The sequence below is a fragment of the Penicillium canariense genome (genome assembly GCF_028826845.1).
Source record: "Penicillium canariense strain IBT 26290 chromosome Unknown utg000006l_segment0_segment0, whole genome shotgun sequence".
NCBI classification, from domain to species: domain Eukaryota; kingdom Fungi; phylum Ascomycota; class Eurotiomycetes; order Eurotiales; family Aspergillaceae; genus Penicillium; species Penicillium canariense.
In genome coordinates, this window is record NW_026622733.1 from 806168 (window position 1) to 824582 (window position 18415).

The 18415-nt window shown below is 52.2% G+C and overlaps 9 protein-coding genes across 9 annotated transcripts; 1 reads left to right on the forward strand and 8 right to left on the reverse strand.

The window, feature by feature from the left end:
• Positions 1–464: 464 nt before the first annotated feature.
• Positions 465–1537, reverse strand: N7482_008284 (nuclear transcription factor Y subunit beta; the record flags this gene model as incomplete). The annotated part of the gene is made up of 4 exons (XM_056690408.1): positions 465–698; positions 752–879; positions 938–1048; positions 1375–1537. The coding sequence occupies 4 exons, from the start codon at positions 1535–1537 to the stop codon at positions 465–467; spliced, it is 636 nt and encodes a 211-aa protein (XP_056540173.1).
• A 1607-nt stretch (positions 1538–3144) lies between these two features.
• On the reverse strand, positions 3145–3824 carry N7482_008285 (putative prefoldin subunit 2; the record flags this gene model as incomplete). Its single annotated transcript, XM_056690409.1, has 4 exons — positions 3145–3177; positions 3297–3489; positions 3627–3717; positions 3785–3824. The coding sequence occupies 4 exons, from the start codon at positions 3822–3824 to the stop codon at positions 3145–3147; spliced, it is 357 nt and encodes a 118-aa protein (XP_056540174.1).
• A 426-nt stretch (positions 3825–4250) lies between these two features.
• N7482_008286 (putative mRNA splicing factor RNA helicase (Prp16)) lies at positions 4251–7163 on the forward strand (the record flags this gene model as incomplete). Its single annotated transcript, XM_056690410.1, has 4 exons — positions 4251–5103; positions 5169–6432; positions 6506–6716; positions 6789–7163. The coding sequence occupies 4 exons, from the start codon at positions 4251–4253 to the stop codon at positions 7161–7163; spliced, it is 2703 nt and encodes a 900-aa protein (XP_056540175.1).
• A 417-nt stretch (positions 7164–7580) lies between these two features.
• Positions 7581–8266, reverse strand: N7482_008287 (putative oligosaccharyl transferase subunit Dad1; the record flags this gene model as incomplete). The annotated part of the gene is made up of 3 exons (XM_056690411.1): positions 7581–7647; positions 7714–7898; positions 8015–8266. Coding segments are annotated over 3 exons (504 nt in total), but the record flags the coding sequence as incomplete, so codon positions are not given.
• Positions 8267–9108: 842 nt separating this feature from the next.
• On the reverse strand, positions 9109–9375 carry N7482_008288 (uncharacterized protein; the record flags this gene model as incomplete). Its single annotated transcript, XM_056690412.1, has 1 exon — positions 9109–9375. One exon carries the CDS (start codon positions 9373–9375, stop codon positions 9109–9111), a length of 267 nt encoding a protein of 88 aa, XP_056540177.1.
• An 865-nt stretch (positions 9376–10240) lies between these two features.
• N7482_008289 (putative C6 transcription factor) lies at positions 10241–12761 on the reverse strand (the record flags this gene model as incomplete). The annotated part of the gene is made up of 2 exons (XM_056690413.1): positions 10241–12094; positions 12165–12761. The coding sequence occupies 2 exons, from the start codon at positions 12759–12761 to the stop codon at positions 10241–10243; spliced, it is 2451 nt and encodes an 816-aa protein (XP_056540178.1).
• Positions 12762–14164: 1403 nt separating this feature from the next.
• Positions 14165–15378, reverse strand: N7482_008290 (uncharacterized protein; the record flags this gene model as incomplete). The annotated part of the gene is made up of 4 exons (XM_056690414.1): positions 14165–14210; positions 14272–14711; positions 14835–14979; positions 15155–15378. 4 exons carry the CDS (start codon positions 15376–15378, stop codon positions 14165–14167), a joined length of 855 nt encoding a protein of 284 aa, XP_056540179.1.
• A 1591-nt stretch (positions 15379–16969) lies between these two features.
• Positions 16970–17161, reverse strand: N7482_008291 (uncharacterized protein; the record flags this gene model as incomplete). Its single annotated transcript, XM_056690415.1, has 1 exon — positions 16970–17161. The coding sequence occupies one exon, from the start codon at positions 17159–17161 to the stop codon at positions 16970–16972; it is 192 nt and encodes a 63-aa protein (XP_056540180.1).
• A 3-nt stretch (positions 17162–17164) lies between these two features.
• N7482_008292 (uncharacterized protein) lies at positions 17165–18292 on the reverse strand (the record flags this gene model as incomplete). The annotated part of the gene is made up of 3 exons (XM_056690416.1): positions 17165–17591; positions 17738–17889; positions 17936–18292. 3 exons carry the CDS (start codon positions 18290–18292, stop codon positions 17165–17167), a joined length of 936 nt encoding a protein of 311 aa, XP_056540181.1.
• Positions 18293–18415: the final 123 nt, after the last annotated feature.

Below are 18415 nucleotides of genomic sequence, written 5' to 3' on the forward strand. Positions count from 1 at the left end.
TATAGCCGAAGGCTGTCTTCTTCTATCGCAGACCGTAAGAGGGTCCCTAGGAAAGGCAACGGTCATAAATACACAAGTACTCGGTTATTTTAACCACCCGATTCCCGTAAGAACTCCAGAAGTAACAGAGCGGCGAGTAGCCCTTACTAGAAGGGTCCTGCTTGCCGCCGCGTAAGCACAAAAACCCCCCGGATTAGGACAGGTCCCTTCTGCCGTTCCAAATGTATATCAATCACTCCACCACCTCGAATAGCCCCAGAGATTTGTTAGCCAGACAGTTGAGAGAGAAAATCTCAATAGTGGTACTCATAGGACACTGGGTAAAGAAACCCAGGGCGCCTGCACGCCTCACGCTTCCGTTCCTTGAATCCGAAACGCCGACAGCCTTCTTTAGCAAGACTTGCTTTATGGAAAATGACTGGGAGAAATGCGTGACTGATGCCTTCCGACAATGTCGAGTGCCACTAGTACGTCTCTCCGCCAGCACCGTTGTGCGGCTGCCCGACCATGGGAGGGTATCCGTACGCAGAGGCATCTTGGTCGGCCGGGTCCAAGCTTGGGTTCAGGATACTGTTTGCACCCTCGGCACCCTCCGGAAACCCAGCAGGACGAGCCTGGCCGGCCCCGCCTACGGGGCCACCGGCCCCATAGCCACTGCTACTAGGGCGGCCCTGGTTCTCGCCTCGGGCGGATTGAGTCTAGAAGGCTATCAGCGCCACATCTTTCAAATGATATGCGAAGTAGAACTCACTTCGCGGTACTTGGAGAGGTAGATCTTCAGGGCTTCGGCGTAGTTCTCAAATCCGAGCGATGTCATGGCGAACAGGATATCCTCGCCGTTGACGGTCTTGCGCTTTTCCTGCTGGCATTTCTCGGATGCTAACCAAGCGTATCAGTCAACTGCTCGCAAGCGAAAAGTACAGGGAATATGTCTCACCCTCACTAGTGATAAACGAGATGAACTCGCTCACGCACTCTTGCATACATTCCTTGGCTTCTTTGGCGATTTTGGCATTTTCAGGCAGGGCGAGCTTCATGATACGAGCAACTGTCAGAATTGAGCATTAGCGCATGATCTCTCATCAATGAGAGGCAGTGGTCAAATGTTGTCATGGAGGGGGAATGAAATAAAACATGAGATGGCAGTAATTGAGAGAAAAGACATCAGTCTTGAGCCTGTAGACAGCAAGCAGTATTTGGCCAAACAAGACATAAAATTATCGCAAGGGAATCAAAAAAAGACATGAGAATAGAGCTGGTCGGCATATAAGGTGGTTCGAGGCGGGAAAAAAGAGAGTAAATGGTGATGGTCAACCATTAGCAGTAAGGTACGCGCAAATCAGAACCGAGAGCCTGCAAGGAAACGCAACTAACCATTCGCAATCGGAAGCCACCGATCTTGCTCCTTAACCTCGAACTCGCCCTGGCCCTGTGCCTGGGCGTCTTGCTGGTCTTTGTCCATTTGCTCTTGGTCGTCGCCGGATTGCACCCCAGGGTCTTCATGCTCCTTGGGGGAGTGCGACTGTGATTCAGACATGATTATGAGTAGATAAAGTTGCGCGCGGATCCTTTGGGCGTCAAGGATTGTTGTTCACTCTGCTGGCAACGACCACGTCAGATCGGTAAGATGGCGCGCGATCAAGGATTCCGAGACAGCCTAGGCTGGGTCGATATAGAGAAAGATGTATTGGCTGGGTACAAACCGCTTCACGGTAGCCTCAGGGAGGAGAATGTCAGCCAAGTGGGGGATTTGGCAATAATGGGCAGGAGCTATCTGTACTTGGGACGCGCGCGCGATGACACCCGATTAGCTTGGCCAAAACGGGAATGGATCGGATGAGGGTTAGGGAGGAAGTTCTGTAAAGGAAGCGCGATCGCGTCGCACCAGCAGCTGCAGTGCGAATGCCAATTATGCAAGCCTCACACGTTGGGAGGGGTGAGAGAATGGAGAACCTCGTGAGCGCAAGCTGAGGGTGGTGGTGACGCGGGATGCAACGCGGGAAGCGTCGCAGGTGGGTCAAGCCCGGGGGTCTCGAGCCCAGCTGGACTCACGTCGCGCAGGGCCGGGGGTGGGAGGGCAGAGCTAACCTTTAGGATAAACAATCCAGGGTATCGCGGTGTAATTAGGTACAGTTTCTGGTTATTCCGATTCGTCTGCACTAGGGTCAGGGCGCTGGGAGAGGGGTTGGGGAGGAGAGGGTCCCAGGTTCATCCGGAGGGCGAATTGGCGAACCAGAACTCCCCCCGAACGAGCGCGGCGGTTGGCTACTTACCCAAGTAGATATGAGCAGGGAGATATTCTTGAATTAGGAACCACCACAGCCACAGTGGGACATTCGCAGTCAGTGCACTAGGATTGCTGGATTCCACTGATCTTCCGAGGATGAGGTTGGTAACGAGTCCAAGAGTCGAAGAGGGGAGCCCGCCAGCCGTCGTAATCGTCTCCTATCTTGGCCGCCTCAGGCAGACGTTTGGCTTACTTACATACAAGGAACCGTCATTTACCGCACTTCGGTCTGGGAAACGGAGACTGCCTTCCCAATGAGTGTAATGAATTGTATGCCCCATACCACCTCAATTTCAGTGGATAATACTTAATAATTCCACCTGCATGATGAAATCAGATCAAATATCATTTCAATCTATGACCTGGCAGGATGACAACCAGCTGTGTAGACCGGTCACCGGGGGTTGGGTTGCTCAGGGCCTGACGACACAGGTTGGCTCCCGAGTCAGGCACGCAGGCTTGCATCAATCAACATGCAAAAGCAACGAGGGTTTCAAATGATGATTTGGCATAATCCATGTGCAATTTTCGGGCATTGAACCCTGCTTTCCTGGTTTGACATCGCATGTGCAATGATATCGAGGATATCGGACTAATTATCTGTAGGCTAGATTTGAAAAAGACTATTGGCATAGTAATGGGCTGCACAAGACCCAGTATACTCAAGCATTCCGCCGATCTTATTGCAGTGTGGATTATGATGGATTTTTATTTCGTCATGGCTGAAGTGAATCATGCTAGCTTCTCTAATTTTGGTACCATTCCCATTAACGCCCATAGTCTCCTGCTCACAGGCTCCAATGTACCCCGTAGGGAATAGCCGGGTATCAAAAGGTACAACCGAAGGAGATTTCCTTTCAGGGCTGCACAACCTGGATGTTGTTCTTCTTCTGCAGAGGCAGATAAAAGGGAAAAGGTCAACACCACACGTCCCAGTCTTGTGCTTTAGGGGCTCAAGAAGCATCCTTCCAACAACATGCACCTGCCGGGAAGTAGGGCATAAACGTACCTTCCAGCTATCCAGCTCTGTCTGCTTTGACTTGTATTGCTTTAGCATATCCTCCAGCACCTGCTTCAGGCCATCCGAGTTTGTCTTGAGGTTCGGCAGAACATCCTGCACCGTGCGCTCGACCAGAACACCGTTGACCAAACGGAAGCATTTCCGGTCTTGCGGAAGAGGGTCCAATGTCTCGATCACAAGCCTGTGCCCGACAATATGGTATTAGTCTCCATGGTGTCCAATGCGCTCCCTCTTTGACCCCAAGAGGCAGGTCCCATCAAATGGTATCCCCTCTGTGCCTGGGCGATATGAAGGCAGCGAAAGCCACACCAAACTCACTTGTGCTCCTCGGCCTCCTGCTCGATGTCACCGATCTTTTGCGCTAATTGTTGAAGGGTGTTCTTGAAATTGGTGTACTGAAGCTGCAGCTCTGTAGGGGGAGGAGTGTGTCAGCCATCGCGTTCTTTTGACAGGATACGGACCAGGAGTTGCCTTACCCTGCTGCTTCTTTGGGTCTACCTGCTGTTGGCTGGACATGGTGACGGTGTGCTGGCTCGAGACAAGTAAGGTACAGGAAGCTCAAAAGCTGAGATGACGACGCGGGGCCGCTGCTGCTTAATGTTCCGCGGGCCCGGTGGCCACAATGAGATCTTCTCCCACCTTTACTAATGGACAGCAACAACAAGTGATAAATTATCTATTACAATATAGGAACCAGAAATCAGGTTGGATACTATCTGGCCATTTCATTATTAATTAGCCAGTCTGCATGAGGTGGCGCCGTGGCCTCCAAACAGATTGAACTGACACGTGACTGATAACAACTTATTTGCACTGTTTGTCTGGGAATTCCCACCGCGCGAGACACGCTGCGAGAATCCAACTTCCTCTGCAGATCACCAAGTCACGCAACTGATCCAGACTTCGTGGAGCTGACCCCTGGATTGGGTCAATAATCTCGTCATGGATCGCAGCGGAACGGGCCACGGGCTGCCGCCAGCTAAACGGCAGAGGACCAGTCACTTCCAAAAAGACAAAACCCAAGCATTCAATGACTGGGACAGGGATCGCTTGCGGAAGTCAGGTCTTGCGCAGGACACAGAAACTACGGGTGTCTCGATGTTCGATGATGAAGAGGATACTCGAGTTTATCTGGATGTCCACGACCTTCGACCGCCGTTCCTCGATGGTCGCACCATCTTCACTACACAGTTGGATCCGATCTCCGCCATTCGAGATCCACAGAGTGACATGGCTGTCTTCAGCCGAAAGGGAAGCAAGGTGGTACGAGAACGCCGGCAGCAGCGGGAGCGGCAGAAGCAGGCGCAGGATGCGACGACAATGGCAGGCACCGCGTTGGGGAATCTGATGGGTGTTACGGAGGAGGAGGAAGGTGATAGCGCTGTGGCTGCGCCAGTCGAGGAGGTTTACAAGCGGGGGGGAAACAAGTTTGCACAACACCTCAAGAAAGACGAGGGCGGTGCCAGCTCGTTCAGCAAAACCAAATCTTTGCGGGAACAGAGAGAGTATCTTCCTGCCTTTGCGGTCCGAGAAGATCTGCTGCGAGTGATTCGGGACAATCAGGTTGTTGTGGTTGTTGGTGAAACAGGCTCTGGGAAAACAACCCAATTGACTCAGTTTCTCCACGAAGACGGTTACTCGAAACTCGGCATGATCGGGTGCACGCAGCCTCGTCGCGTGGCAGCCATGAGTGTTGCAAAACGTGTCAGTGAAGAGATGGAGGTAGATCTCGGCGATCTTGTTGGATACGCCATTCGTTTCGAAGATTGCACAAGTGACAAAACGGTAATCAAATGTGAGTGACATCCATCATTACGATACGTGAGCTATGAGCATACTCGCTAACATGCAGTCTCTCAGATATGACGGATGGTGTCCTTCTCCGAGAGTCCTTGGCTCAGGCTGATTTAGATAAATACTCATGCATCATCATGGATGAAGCACACGAAAGAGCTTTGAATACGGATGTCTTGATGGGTCTTCTCAAAAAGGTTCTTGCTCGACGCAGAGACCTCAAATTGATTGTGACATCGGCGACGATGAATTCAGAGCGCTTTTCACGCTTTTACGGTGGAGCCCCGGAATTCATCATCCCCGGCAGAACATTCCCAGTCGATCTCCACTTTTCAAGGTCCCCTTGTGAGGACTATGTCGACAGCGCGGTCAAGCAGGTCTTGACCATCCATGTCTCACAAGGTCCCGGCGATATTCTTGTTTTCATGACTGGACAAGAGGACATTGAAGCAACCTGCGATCTCATTGACGAGCGGTTGAACTTGCTCAATGATCCGCCAAAGCTCAGTATATTGCCCATTTACAGTCAAATGCCGGCAGAGCAACAGGCGAGGGTCTTCGAGAGGGCAGATCCAGGTGTTCGCAAGGTCATTGTGGCTACCAACATTGCCGAAACCAGTTTGACTATCGACGGAATCATGTATGTGGTAGATTCAGGGTACTCCAAGCTCAAGATGTACAACCCCAAAATGGGCATGGACAATCTTCAGATCACCCCCATATCCCAAGCCAACGCCAATCAGCGATCTGGTCGTGCCGGACGAACTGGCCCCGGAAAGGCTTATCGCTTGTACACTGAGGCAGCCTACAAGAATGAGCTTTACATGCAGACGATCCCGGAAATCCAGCGTACAAGTCTTGCCAATACAGTGCTACTGTTGAAATCTCTCGGTGTTAAGGACCTCCTCGATTTTGATTTCATGGATCCTCCTTCCCAAGAAACCATGTCCACATCTCTTTTCGAACTTTGGGCCCTTGGAGCCCTAGACAACTTGGGCGAACTCACGCAGCTAGGCCGCCGCATGACACCGTTCCCTGCCGATCCCGCACTCGCCAAGCTCATCATCATGGCCGCGGAACTATATGACTGCAGCGAGGAAATGCTCACCATTGTCTCCATGCTCACGGTCCCCAATGTCTTTTACCGCCCCAAGGAGCGCGAAGAGGAGTCTGAGTCCGCCCATGAGAAGTTTTTCGTGCATGACTCCGACCATCTAACTCTCCTCCATGTGTATACACAGTGGAAGGCGAACGGCTGTTCCGATCGCTGGTGCACCAGACATTTTCTTCATTCCAAAAATTTGAGACAGGCCCAGGAGGTTCGTGACCAGTTTCAAGACATCATGACAGCTCAGAGGATGCCACTCATTTCCTGTGGCACGGACTGGGATATCATCCGCGAGTGCATATGTTCTGGCTTCTACCATCAAGCGGCGCGACGGGGTAATACGAAGAGGGGGGGAGTACATCAACCTTCGCACTGGCGTGACTATGAATTTGCACGGGTCAAGCGCCCTGTCTGGGCTTAGCGATTCTCCCCCATTCGTTGTCTACCACGAGTTGAGGTTGACAGTGAGAGAGTACATGTCTGTTGTAACGGCAGTCGAACCAAAAGTAAGCTTTCCATTCTCTTTCTCTTCCACCCCCCCATGCACATGCATTGACCAGCTAACCCCATTTCCCTAGTGGCTTGCCAAGCTCGGCGGCGTCTTCTACTCTATGAAAGAAAAAGGCTACTCTCACCGTGACCGTCGTATCACAGAGCGGGAATTTAATCAAAGTGTGGCCTTGGAAAAGCAATTAGATGAGGATCGCAGGCATGCCCAGGCTCAAAAGGCGCGCGAGGAGGAAGAGGAGCGCAACGGCACCTCCCGACGGAAGAAGGAAATTGAGGTTGGATCGGTTGCGCGCAAGTCTGCCGTCATCGGGGGTGGCAAGAGGCAAGTTGGCGTTGTGGCCGCGTCTTCCTCTCCATCACCCCGACCCGGCGTTGGAAGCAGTGGTTCTGGGGGCAGTGTAGTGAAGAGACCCACAGGACCTAGGAGGCCAAGGCAATTCTAGCGGGAGGTCGTTTAGGGAACCTCTTGCATGAAAGGCAACAACATACATACGATTTTGTACGATACGAAGCACCTTTATTAGACACCTGGACTTGTGAGACAAGTTCAGAATCATGGGAACAAAGATACCCGGCGCCCCATCTAGAAACAGTTTAGCGAAATAGTTACTTGCTTGCAACACCATTATTCTGACGCCATGTCTCGCATTGATAATTTTTATACAAAGAAACATGATCATTCAATATGATAGTCCAAGTCGGTAGGGGAGGTATAGTTGTATGCATCTGCATTTACCCCGTGAAGAAACGAGGACGAAGCTCAGCAGCAGAAATCAAATTTGTCCTGCTCTTCGTCGAACGGACCAGCGCCAGACAAAGCGAAGAGCGAATGTCTTGATGGATCGAAAGGGTTGAGAGGTTTAGTTGATGAAGTTGATGCAGAAGAAGTGTAGAATCAAGCTTCCGAAAATGTAATCGGCAAAGGCTCTATGAGGTATATTAGTATCAAATACGACCACCCAAAAGGCATATTCATATCCGGTAACAACTTACCTCTCGTGCGAGGTACTCGTGCCCTGTGCCTCATTATCCTCGTCTGCGAAACGCGCATTCTTGCCCTTAGAGCTGGGCTTGCTGACTGAGCCGGAACCGCCATCACTCGTCTGCATACGGAGACTGGCTGTGAGCACGAACTGGCCAACGGCAGCGCTGAAGCCACTCAAGAAAGCGTTGAAGGGCTAACGAGGAGAAGAGCAGTCAGATCGGTGTCATATTCACATAGCAAATTGATTGAGAGATGAGCAAACCCCCATGATGAAGTTTTGAGCAGGAGGCATGGTCAGAATCAACGTACATAGTTTCCGGCCAGCACGCAGTACAAGAACTGGAGTCCGCCGACGAGGACCAGGAAGGCCATGAAGGCGTCCAGGAGCAATGTCCGCTGCGGTGTCGTGGCGAGGTACTGCCCCCAGACATGGTGCGCAATTTCAGCCGCAGATGCATTGGTCTTCAGGGTCGAGGGACCGGAAGAGAGAGTTGGGGGCGTAACGGCTGCCGGCGCGGAGGTTGTTGAGGCCGCGTGTCGTTTGGAAGGCATGATGGCTGAGACTGACGAGCGTCCAGGGTTGGTGGAAGTTCAGAAAATTCGAGGGAGTGTTCCGCAAGATCTCAAACGGAGTGACGCACTCTTGAAGGTGATTCAATGTTGTTGAATGACACAATGGCGTGGGGAAAGGAAGATCAATTGATGCCAGCTGGGAGCTTCGTTATCGGTGTGGTCACGTGGCAGATATGCAATCATCCTGGACGGCGGCCGAAGGTACACTTCCGCGTTGGTATTAACGGCACTGCAATGTGGACGTGCTACAGACTTGCTCGTCGCTAGATAGCTATTCCAAAGCGTCCTATAAGCTTACTGTTCTCCTATCCTTGGACTGCCTTTTGCAGTTTTGTTGGTGGGTATTACCTGAGCGTCTCAGTTCGTCGTTGATGTCGTAGTGCCATTGAGATTCAGGCAACAACAAACAGAATATTTGTGGTTCTAAAGCGACGCTACTAAAACTGTTAAAAATTGTTCATTTGATTCGAATGGGACTTATACTCATACCTAATTGCGGCCAATATGCTGCATTTAGTATATCCTCTGTAAACACCACCCCCCTCTGAAGATTCAAGTTCGCAGTCAATAGTAACATTAAGCGTGACTGCCAAAATTGAGTAATAGAACACTCTACTGATTGATTGGGAAAACGCTATAATTATCTATCTTCATTCCTGGAACTGGTGATAGATATTTCCATAACAATACAGAGAACCCAGGCTTCCCTTCACATCCTAGGGACTGTACATAACAATCGAAGCTCGTTTACTCGATTCAGTCAACCCAAAATACAGAAATACCAAACAATTGCCCCATCTTCATTATATCCTCTCAAGCGCCTCACCAAACTATCTCCACTGTCCGGCATCCTCCACACCCCTCGCAACGCGCTTCGCGCCATCTTCAGCCCCGGTACCCGCGCTGCCAAGCGCGTCGCCGACAGGCTTGCCAGCACTACCGGTCGCACTGTTGATAGTATCGCCCACACCGCGCGTCGCGGCTCCAGCGACGCCGCCAACCGTGCGAGTCACTCCGCCCACCGTATTGCCGACTGTAGAAGTAACGAATTTGGCAGCACCCGTCACGCCACTGTCTTGGGAGGAGTTGATCGGCATTGTTTAAGAAGAATGTGGTATGCTTTGGTGGTTGGTTTGCAGAATAGAATTTGCAGAAGTCAACTTGTACAGTGGAATACTCGTAGGTTTGATTATAATGATAATTCTGGGGGTAGAGGTATGGTGTGAGAAGTTATATGATTTCGGTGACACTGGGCGACATTGTTGGACCCGCGGCACCTATGATGTCATTGTTTACGCGGCGCGATGATGGTGTGGCTTTACAATTTAATCCTCGTTAATCTATCACTGGTAGCGGCAGAGTCAATTGAAAGGTGACGAAGCAAGCACCCAGGTGCTTGATTAATATAATTTACTTTTGTATCGTGGGTTGACTGCCTTTGTGTCTGGGAACCTGGGTATCAGACTTGGCTGGTGTGTTATCCAACCAGTCTACCAACTGTGCAGGACTAGCATCAAAAGGCGGCAGCATTAGACCAGCCGACGGTCAATACTCTTCAGATATTCGAAAGATCCTTCTAGGTGTACCTATGTTTGATATTAGATTTCTACGCGTTCATAGATCGTCTTTTTTTGAACTTGAGCCACAGAATTATATAGATTCGCCGAACTCGAAATTCAACGTAACACATTTGGTCAGATTGTATTACTGAATATGGACATTATCAGGGTATTTTCACAGGAGAGAAGATAAATATAGAAACACTGAGCGGGGGGGATGTAAAGATCGTTAAAAAGCCAACACATGAACACCGTATTTCGTCACGTCGTGATAAACCAAAAGCCAGAGCAGAGGAGGTAAAGCGCCGCCAAGGTATCATCTATATCTGAACGCCAGAGTCCAGAATGGAACCGGGAGGCGGGGAGGGGAGGGGGACGCCATCAAATTATTAACTAGAGAGAATCATGAGAACCATTCTGTAACATTGGGAACCTTGGCATTTGAATCCTCGTTGTCGACGTCCATCTGGAAATCCCGCATGACTTTGTCCCATTCGTCCCAGCTGAGCGAGGCAGTATCGGGGATATGTTCCTGGGACATGAAAGGGTTGCTCATAGGGGTATTAAAGGACTGTCCTGTGGGTATGCTGACCGCCGGAGCTGGGCCCTGGATAGGTGGATTGTCGAGGGCCACTGGAGCAAGGAAGTTGGTATTAGGGAAGATGCTCTGCAGTGTTTCCCACGGCGCCTGATTCAAATTAATGTCCAGGTCAGATTCCATTTGATTGTTTGGATTGGATGGAGGAATTGGCGAAGGAAGCGGTGATGCATTTGGCATATGGATATGAGGGAGAGTCTGATGATGTGTCATCACGAGATCAGTCGGTTCAGGATTGTATGCTGTAAGGTTCGGACCGAACTTGGCGACAAGTTCTTCCTGTTGCTTGGCTCTAAATGAAGTGGCTCGTTTCATCAATGCGGCCAACGGCCGCCACAACATGCCCCTCTTGTGTGTTGCCTGGCGTTCCCAGTCCGTGTAAATACCATTGACCGCGTTCCAAGCCCGGTCGGTGACGGGGCAGATTGGACGGACGCACACCTCAGACAAGACAAAGGCGAGTCCATGCCATTGCATGTTGGTCCGGACCAACCATCCCCATTTCGCGGTCTTGGGATCGGTTTCAAGGAGGCGGCCGAACTCAAGAACCTCAATGGCGGTCAGGAACAGGCTTTGGCGAGTTGCCTGGGACACGGTGGTAACCCGATCCCTCCGCGTCATCGGATGATGAACAACCAGCCATAGCTTTGCGAGAATGAGCCGTCCTACCGTTGCAGTCGCCCAGTGGACCGGGATATTCATGTCGCAGTGTTTGATATATCGCTCCTCGACACGGTCGCTGATGACCTGGATCAGTCGCTCACAGCGATCGATCCCAGGAGTAGACTCGCCCATACGGAATCGGACACCGGGGCAAGAGTAATTAGCGCGCCGTAGAGCGCTCGTAATTTCGCAACGAATGAGGCAGAAGGTCACATCAGTGAAACCAACCCGTTCTTCCGGGGCCACTGTCATTTCTGGTGTGATATCGTCGTCATTGATGTTCAACGGGAGCCGAGTGTCGTACATGCTTTCGTTGATCAGCGGATCGGTTCCATGATCCTCGGAGGAACGGACATCCAGAAGACAGATATGCCACCACAGGCGTCGGCGCATCTCCGTCTCGAACGGCTTGAGAGAAAAGTTGGTCCCATCTCGATGTACGCCCAGACCCTGAGCGAGGCGCAGGATAACAGAGTTCATGGACCACACAAACTTGGAATCATCCTCCCGGCGAACGCAGATCAGAAAGAGAACCGCCGCCTGAATGAGGATTAAACTCTGTGTGTTAAGCAGGCCGGCCCTTGAGAGTGCTTGTTCCACGGCAAAGCGATAGCGTTTGACCAGAATGGTTCGGTCCTCACCTAGTCGGGCCATGCACTCGTCAGGTTTCAAGCTGACAATAGCGGACAAATAGATAGAAAACACGAGCGCTTCGTTATTTTTATCCAACGAGTCCGGATGCTGCGCTGCCTCGACCAAGAGATTCCGAGCCGTTTCTTTGTGCACAAGGGTGATCAAAGGAGCAACATTCTCTTTATAGGCTTCCCATAACATCGACACCTTGGGTAGATCCGGGTGGAACTCTCGAAGCGAGTGGGACAGGGAATAGAAGCCGAAAAGGAAGCCCTGGTGGGAGCCTGAATGGGAGGATTCTGGAGAGGGAGTATCATCTTCTTCGGATGAAGAGTGATCGAGGAGGTCCTGAAGTTCTTCGATCTGGGATAGTTAGAATAAGGTTGGTTGCTGGGGTGGGACAGCTTGTCAGCAGACAGGGAGAACAACGTACCTCGTCCCCAAGGCTTGCCCAAAGCCGATTGCTCACATATCGACTCCTTCCTTCATCAATAACCAGTCTTCCGAACTCATTCTCGAACTTCTTGGGCGCAAGCTTCTTGGGATCGTCATTCTCGAATGGGCAACCAGAGTCCGGGGCCGTCGATGCTTCGGCTTTGCTTGATGACGCGGTCGCAGCGGTAGGAGGAGCAGAGGGGAGGGACGCAAAAGTCAAAGGCGGCTGAGTCGGCGAGACACTGGATGTAGACCCGCCGTTCTCAGAGTTTTTCCCGTTCAGGTGCTCGATGACGCCCTCCAGGCGCCGCAAGCGCGAGAGTAGCTCCGTGTCGGGCGGACGCTTGGATCTGCGCGGGGCGCGGCCGGGTGGGGGGAAGACACAGTCAATGCCAGCCTTGACACAATTGGAGCAAGGCGAGCGCTTGTTGCAGCGGACCTTGCGGCGGCGACACGTTACACAGCTCCGCGAGCTGGCGATATCCGGGGCCGGGCGGGAGGCGGTGGCGGGCATGCCAGGCGGCGCACTGCTCGGAGCTTTCTCACTAGTGGGGGTGGGAAGCAGCGCCTCCGGAGAGGAAGGGTTGAACGACATAACAACACAGCAAGAGGAGATGAGGTCTCCCGCATTCTCCGCCCGTCCAAGTAAGGCAGATGTGATACACGGGGCGGAAAAGGTCAGAACGTTTCTTGGAGTTTGCCAGAATTCATAGGGGCCAATCCACATGTGACCCGTGACTCAGCCTGCTGTTCTGGACGGAGACTGCCCGTTTGGGGGATTACGCGCTATCCCCGACAGCTCGCCTGCCAGCCTTGCGGTCCTAGTTTTTAGGAGAGGCAACAGACTTCTTTCCTATCTCCCCTGAAGTTATCATGTTAGGCTACTGATTGAATCTTCTACAATTACTGAAGCTGAACTGCCTTGTCAATAATTTGTCAGCTCCATAACTGACAAATACAGAAAAGCCTTATGTAAAATCCCGGGAAGTAACTAGCCATGGTAGCTTCGGTAACCCCATCCACGGCTTACGGAAGCTTTTTCCACCCCGGACGTTAGGTAGTTTCCTCGGTTCATCAACATGGCTAATTTTCAAAAGGAATAAATTTGTCCTTAGCTACCTATGTGGACGCCTTCGTGTGAACCGATTACTGAACTAGTAGATCGGACCGTCACACTGATATCCTCACCAGCCATGCCAGAGGGCTCTGTGGTTGAAATATAACTAGCTAGGCTATGTATTTGTGAAAACGTTGAATATTTCCATACAGTAGTCAGTTTTTTTGTTGGCAGAACACTACCTAGAAGGGACATTGTTCAACATGAGTTATTACTCTGATGCCAACATATATCAGAATAGGAGAAAATAAGGGATTGTCTTTTTTTCTATTTATGCTGCTCGGAGACAAGCTCCTGCATCGAGTCTTGTCCGATTCAAGAATGCCAACATGTGTTGTAGCCTTGCCACTCTGACTCCCCCCACAACTCGAATGGAATCCCTCCCGATATACAATCATAGCAGTGGTGATCATCCATCTACTTGTCCATCTGATTTGACGTATAGTCTCACCAAGTCACAATCTATCTGAGAGTCTCAAGGGGACTGAGTACACACCAAAAGACCTATGAACAAATGTTTACTCATTGACCCATATGATTCTGTACAAAATTTAAAACAAGCTGCGTGTCAATATAGGTAGCCCCTGCCATGCATGTCCACTATGCAATTCGAACGCCATGTAAATGCAAAAATAATATAGGGAGAATGCTCCAAAACCATCACGCTGAAGGTGAAACACGAATGCAAAGATGCAATGTAAGTACCGAGAAAATGGCAAGCCATGCGAGTGGCTCAAGATGCATCCATGCGAACAAGAGGCCGGTTGCTAGCCGAGAGGGTGGGTATGTCGCCCATGCGCCAGCCTCGGCGAAGAAATCGTTTCATTTTGCGCCTGGAATGTTGTTAGCAGGGGCAGTCAGGACGATAGGGCTGGTGTCACTCACTTCATCTGCTCCCAGATCTTGGTGTCTTCGTTGAATTTGTGCCTGGAAAACGGTCATCAATGAGCGCATGCCACAACACAGTAAGTAATGATATAACGCATACCCTTGGAAGTCCTTGTTCGTCAAAGAGTTCGCCCCATACTCCTCCTCCAGAAGCTCGACATACGAGTATGGAATCTTGACCGGCACTTCCTCGAAGTAACTCTCGCGCAGCGGGAAAATCTGGCTCTCCTGGTAGTGATGGCGATCCTTGCACATCAGCGCCTCGGAGTCGCCCCGTTGACGCTTGCCCTCGTCCTTGCGCACGGCGGTGATATCAATAAACAGGCCGGATGACTTATCGATCCAGCGCGCATCAATCACGTTCAATCGGTCTTTCTCGCTACGCACGACGTAGTTGGGGTTGATCTCAAGCAGGTACGTGCGGCCGCCGTCGACACCGGGTAGGTCGAAGTGGTGGTCGGTCATATTGTAGTATTCCGCCAGGAAATGGATAGTCGGCTCGGAAATCTGCACATCCAGGTCGTTGTCCCACGGGAAGATCTAGGGAACAGTTCTTTAGCGACAATGTTGCTTTGGATGGCTCCCCCTCCCGAGGGGTCGGGGTCAGGATCAGGGTCGACGCTGGGGAGCTGGGAGCCCGGCAGAAGGGGGGCACCACCGTACCTTTTGGTTCCACCACCAGGAAAGTAATGTGCCGTGCATGATCCATGTTTCGGCGCCGATGGACGACATGATTGATAGGTAGGTCTGGATCAAGGCGGAGAGGTGAGGGGTGACTTCATCGTCGGGCAGGGGCTTATCCGCGAAGCTGGGAGGGCGTTAGCAGCGCATGCGATAGGGGTGCACAATCAGGATGCATACCGGCCGTCATAGTGATAGTGGAAGCTGGAAGAAGTAAGTTAGTGACACTAGGCATGGATCGTATTTGAGGGATCAGCATACGAGGATTCCGCTAAAGATTGCACCAGTCAGCGGCTGATCACCAAAAGCCCCATTGCCAAGACCGGGCGCCTCGGGGGAGGCTTATGGCTGGTGGATGGTACTCACTGAAGTATTTCGTCCTGGGAATCTCGCCTTCGCTTTCGTAGTCCTTGGCGACACTCTCGCGTACGCTCATGAAGGTGCTGTCCGCGGGTTGGGCCACGACGAAGACGGAGGCGGACAGAAGCCCAGAGAGCCCCAGGAGGCTCGAGGCCGAGAATCTCATGGTTCGTATAGCGCTATACAAAAATCGACATATGTTCGGCTCGGAAGGTATATACACAAAGCCAGAGGTTGTACAGGGCGCGGTCGGCCTTTAGGGAGGCGTAGCCTGTTGTCGCGCTGAAAAAAGAAAGGGGGTCGGCGTCTCGGAGATCGGGGGGAAGGTTGTGCGAATGTGTATGTACAGTACACCGCAACCACAGAAAGAGAATTACGAGAAAAGGTGAGGGAGAGGAAAAAGGGGGAGTCGGGCCGGGAATCTGGTCTCTAAAAGACTTCGATCTTTTAGTAGGATCGGTGGGGAGGAATGGGCCGGGAGGATGAAGGGCCGGCAGATAAACGGGGAAAAGAAGGGAGCGGGAGATAAATCACTTTTAACCACGGAGCTCTGTACGGAGTACTCGTTTTCGTGTGGTCAGTTGCCTGTTTCAGCGACGGCAGATCTTTTCCGCCCCGAGGGTTCCGATCTATGAATTGACCGTGGCTTGGTTGGCTTGGTTAGCTTGGTTAGCTTGGCCTTCGGGTCTTGGCTGACAGCCTTATTTGATTTCCCGTTGGCTCTCCCCTTTCTCGCCTACAGTCTTGGAGTCTTGGTTATCATGGTTGTACTCCGTGCAACGAATACCCTGGACGAAGACCGACCATCGTATTCGTTCAGCGCGTAAACCGGCGTTGATGTAACCGGAGGGATCCGTGGTTGACCGCAAAAAAGCCTGCGACCGCGACTACGTCAAGACTCGTCAGCCGTCAGCTAGTGTTTGGCTATCGCTGGATTATTGTGGGGAACCGCGTGTCAGTGGCGGAACATCAGATAAGAGAATCTGCTTGGCACCGCCATTCTGGAGGACAGTTTACAGTTATGGAGGATCCGCGATTGGTGTCTGCCAAGAAATGGTGGAATGCTCTTATTTTGGTTTATTTATAGTGGTTGGATCTTCATACGCGGATGGGCCGATATTTGATGTTGTCTTTGTTCCCCGATCGTGGGCGACTACCGAAAGGACGGATCCATTGTGTGACGAAGCGGTCTCGTACAAAACTGCCTGTCAGTACCTGATTTCTGTAGACATCTCCACTCCATGGTGAAATCAATGAAACTTAACCTGCGAACCAAAAGCAAAGAGCATGAATGTCATAGGGATCTTGAAGATACTGTACTCCGTACTTTTGCTGTACGAGCGGCCCCACATGCACTGCGCACCGCCCGGTAGAACCGATCAGGAAGAGCGTACGAGCGCTTGGCGCACGGTATTCTGTTCTACGTATACTCTGCAGTCTCATTGGACTCTCAGTTTACCCGTCTAGTTGCCCAAGCAAGCATGGAAAAATATAGGTTGTAGCCTACGCGGCCACGGCTGCCATCTTCCGAGAAACTTCGATCCTACTCGTCGAGGGCAGCAAGTAGCGGAGAGACAAAATGATGCGATTCGGCCGGTGCCCAAACGCATACGCGTCCCCAAGAGGTGCGAGGACCGTGCGTCCCGCAGCTCCGCCAAAGCACCGGCGCCAGTCCCATTACAGCGCCTACCCACACACAGCCTCTCTGTGCAAGCGGGCTTCTAAGAGAGCTAACTGTTGAGCCAGCGCCACCGGGCTTACGTCGCATCCCGCGGGCCATACGTGGACAAGCTCGAGACCGGCGCTCTTGAGGAGGGCCACTGGTCGCGTATTTGCTCGAGCGAAGCGAATGAGCCCATCATTTGCATATCGGAGATCACCGAGGGCAGCAACACCCCCGACTCCGGGAGCATCGTTTCACTAATGAGCAGGAACGAGTCCGGGCCCATGGCCTATTGGACATGGCCCAGGATCTGGGCGGCTTGTTTGTCGGGCCAGTCGTGCAGGATCCTCCGCATGAAGTACCCCTTGGCGTTCTTCACGGGCTGCGGCTGGAAGAAATCGTGACTTTGGGCCTCGATGTCGGCTGGCAGATCCGTGGCGCCGGCGATGACGGTGGGGAGGTCCTGCAGGATCAGTCTGCCACGCAAATCGGGGAACTGGTGCCGGAGCCTCTTGAGATCTTCGCCTTGGCCCCCGCCGATATCCACGAGGAGCGGGTCCGTCTCATGGGATACCCGCAGCCGCGCTGTGACCGGAAGAACGCGAACCAATCCTGGCCACGCCGGCGGAAGGGCATCGCCATGACGGTGCTGAAGGCTTGGCCGTAATAGGGGTGGGTGCGGAGGAAGTCGAAGTAGTGGGGGAGGGGAAGGCGAACTGGAAGAGCCCGTTGAAGGTATCGCAGGGGCTTTGCCATGTGTTGGATTGGATGTATTCGGGGAGCTTCGACAGGACTGCTGTATAGTGGGTGCTTGGGGAGATATGTTAGATGAGTGGCATAATCGATTGACTGTATGTCGTACCTATGAATGACGGCTGCGGAGAGGGGAGAGCTGGAGACATAGGACGCGGCCAGTGGAGTCGAAGTGTATATATCGCGATCTACTTCCTCGACCACCGACATGGCAGCCAGGAAGCCGACGATGCGCTCTAGTCCGGGAACGCTCGTGAACAACTATGCAGGGACCAGCCCTAGAGGAGTGAATTGATATCACACTTACAAGCAACGGGTCCGCACCAATCTCTCTGAAATCCTGCACCTGGAATGATCCATCCGCAGATTGGCCGGCCGTGGCGGCAATAGCGTCAAACCGCTTCAGATCAACCGCCAATCGGGATCGCCATGGCTTGGTGGCTCTAACGGACTCAATCAATATGTTTGTAATTCTCCACCAGGGAATGCCGGTGCGCTCCACGGCATACCGAGAACACGAGGCGAGCCGTGGTGTCGAAGGGCGTTTCCAGCTTTCGCTGGAGCCGATCACATGCTGCAGCTGGCGGTCCTGCTCGTCCAGCGCCGAAACCGCGGCGGTTGTGGCGTCGAGGTTCTGGATCAGCTTGGCATCCAGGGTGGTCATAGGAAACAGGGGCCGGGATGGGTCTAAGGTTTACTTTGGTTCGTCTATTCTTCTGGTTCCAGCTTGGTCTTTATCCTCGGGTTACATACCGCAAGGCCGCTATCCCCGAATATCCTGCGTCAG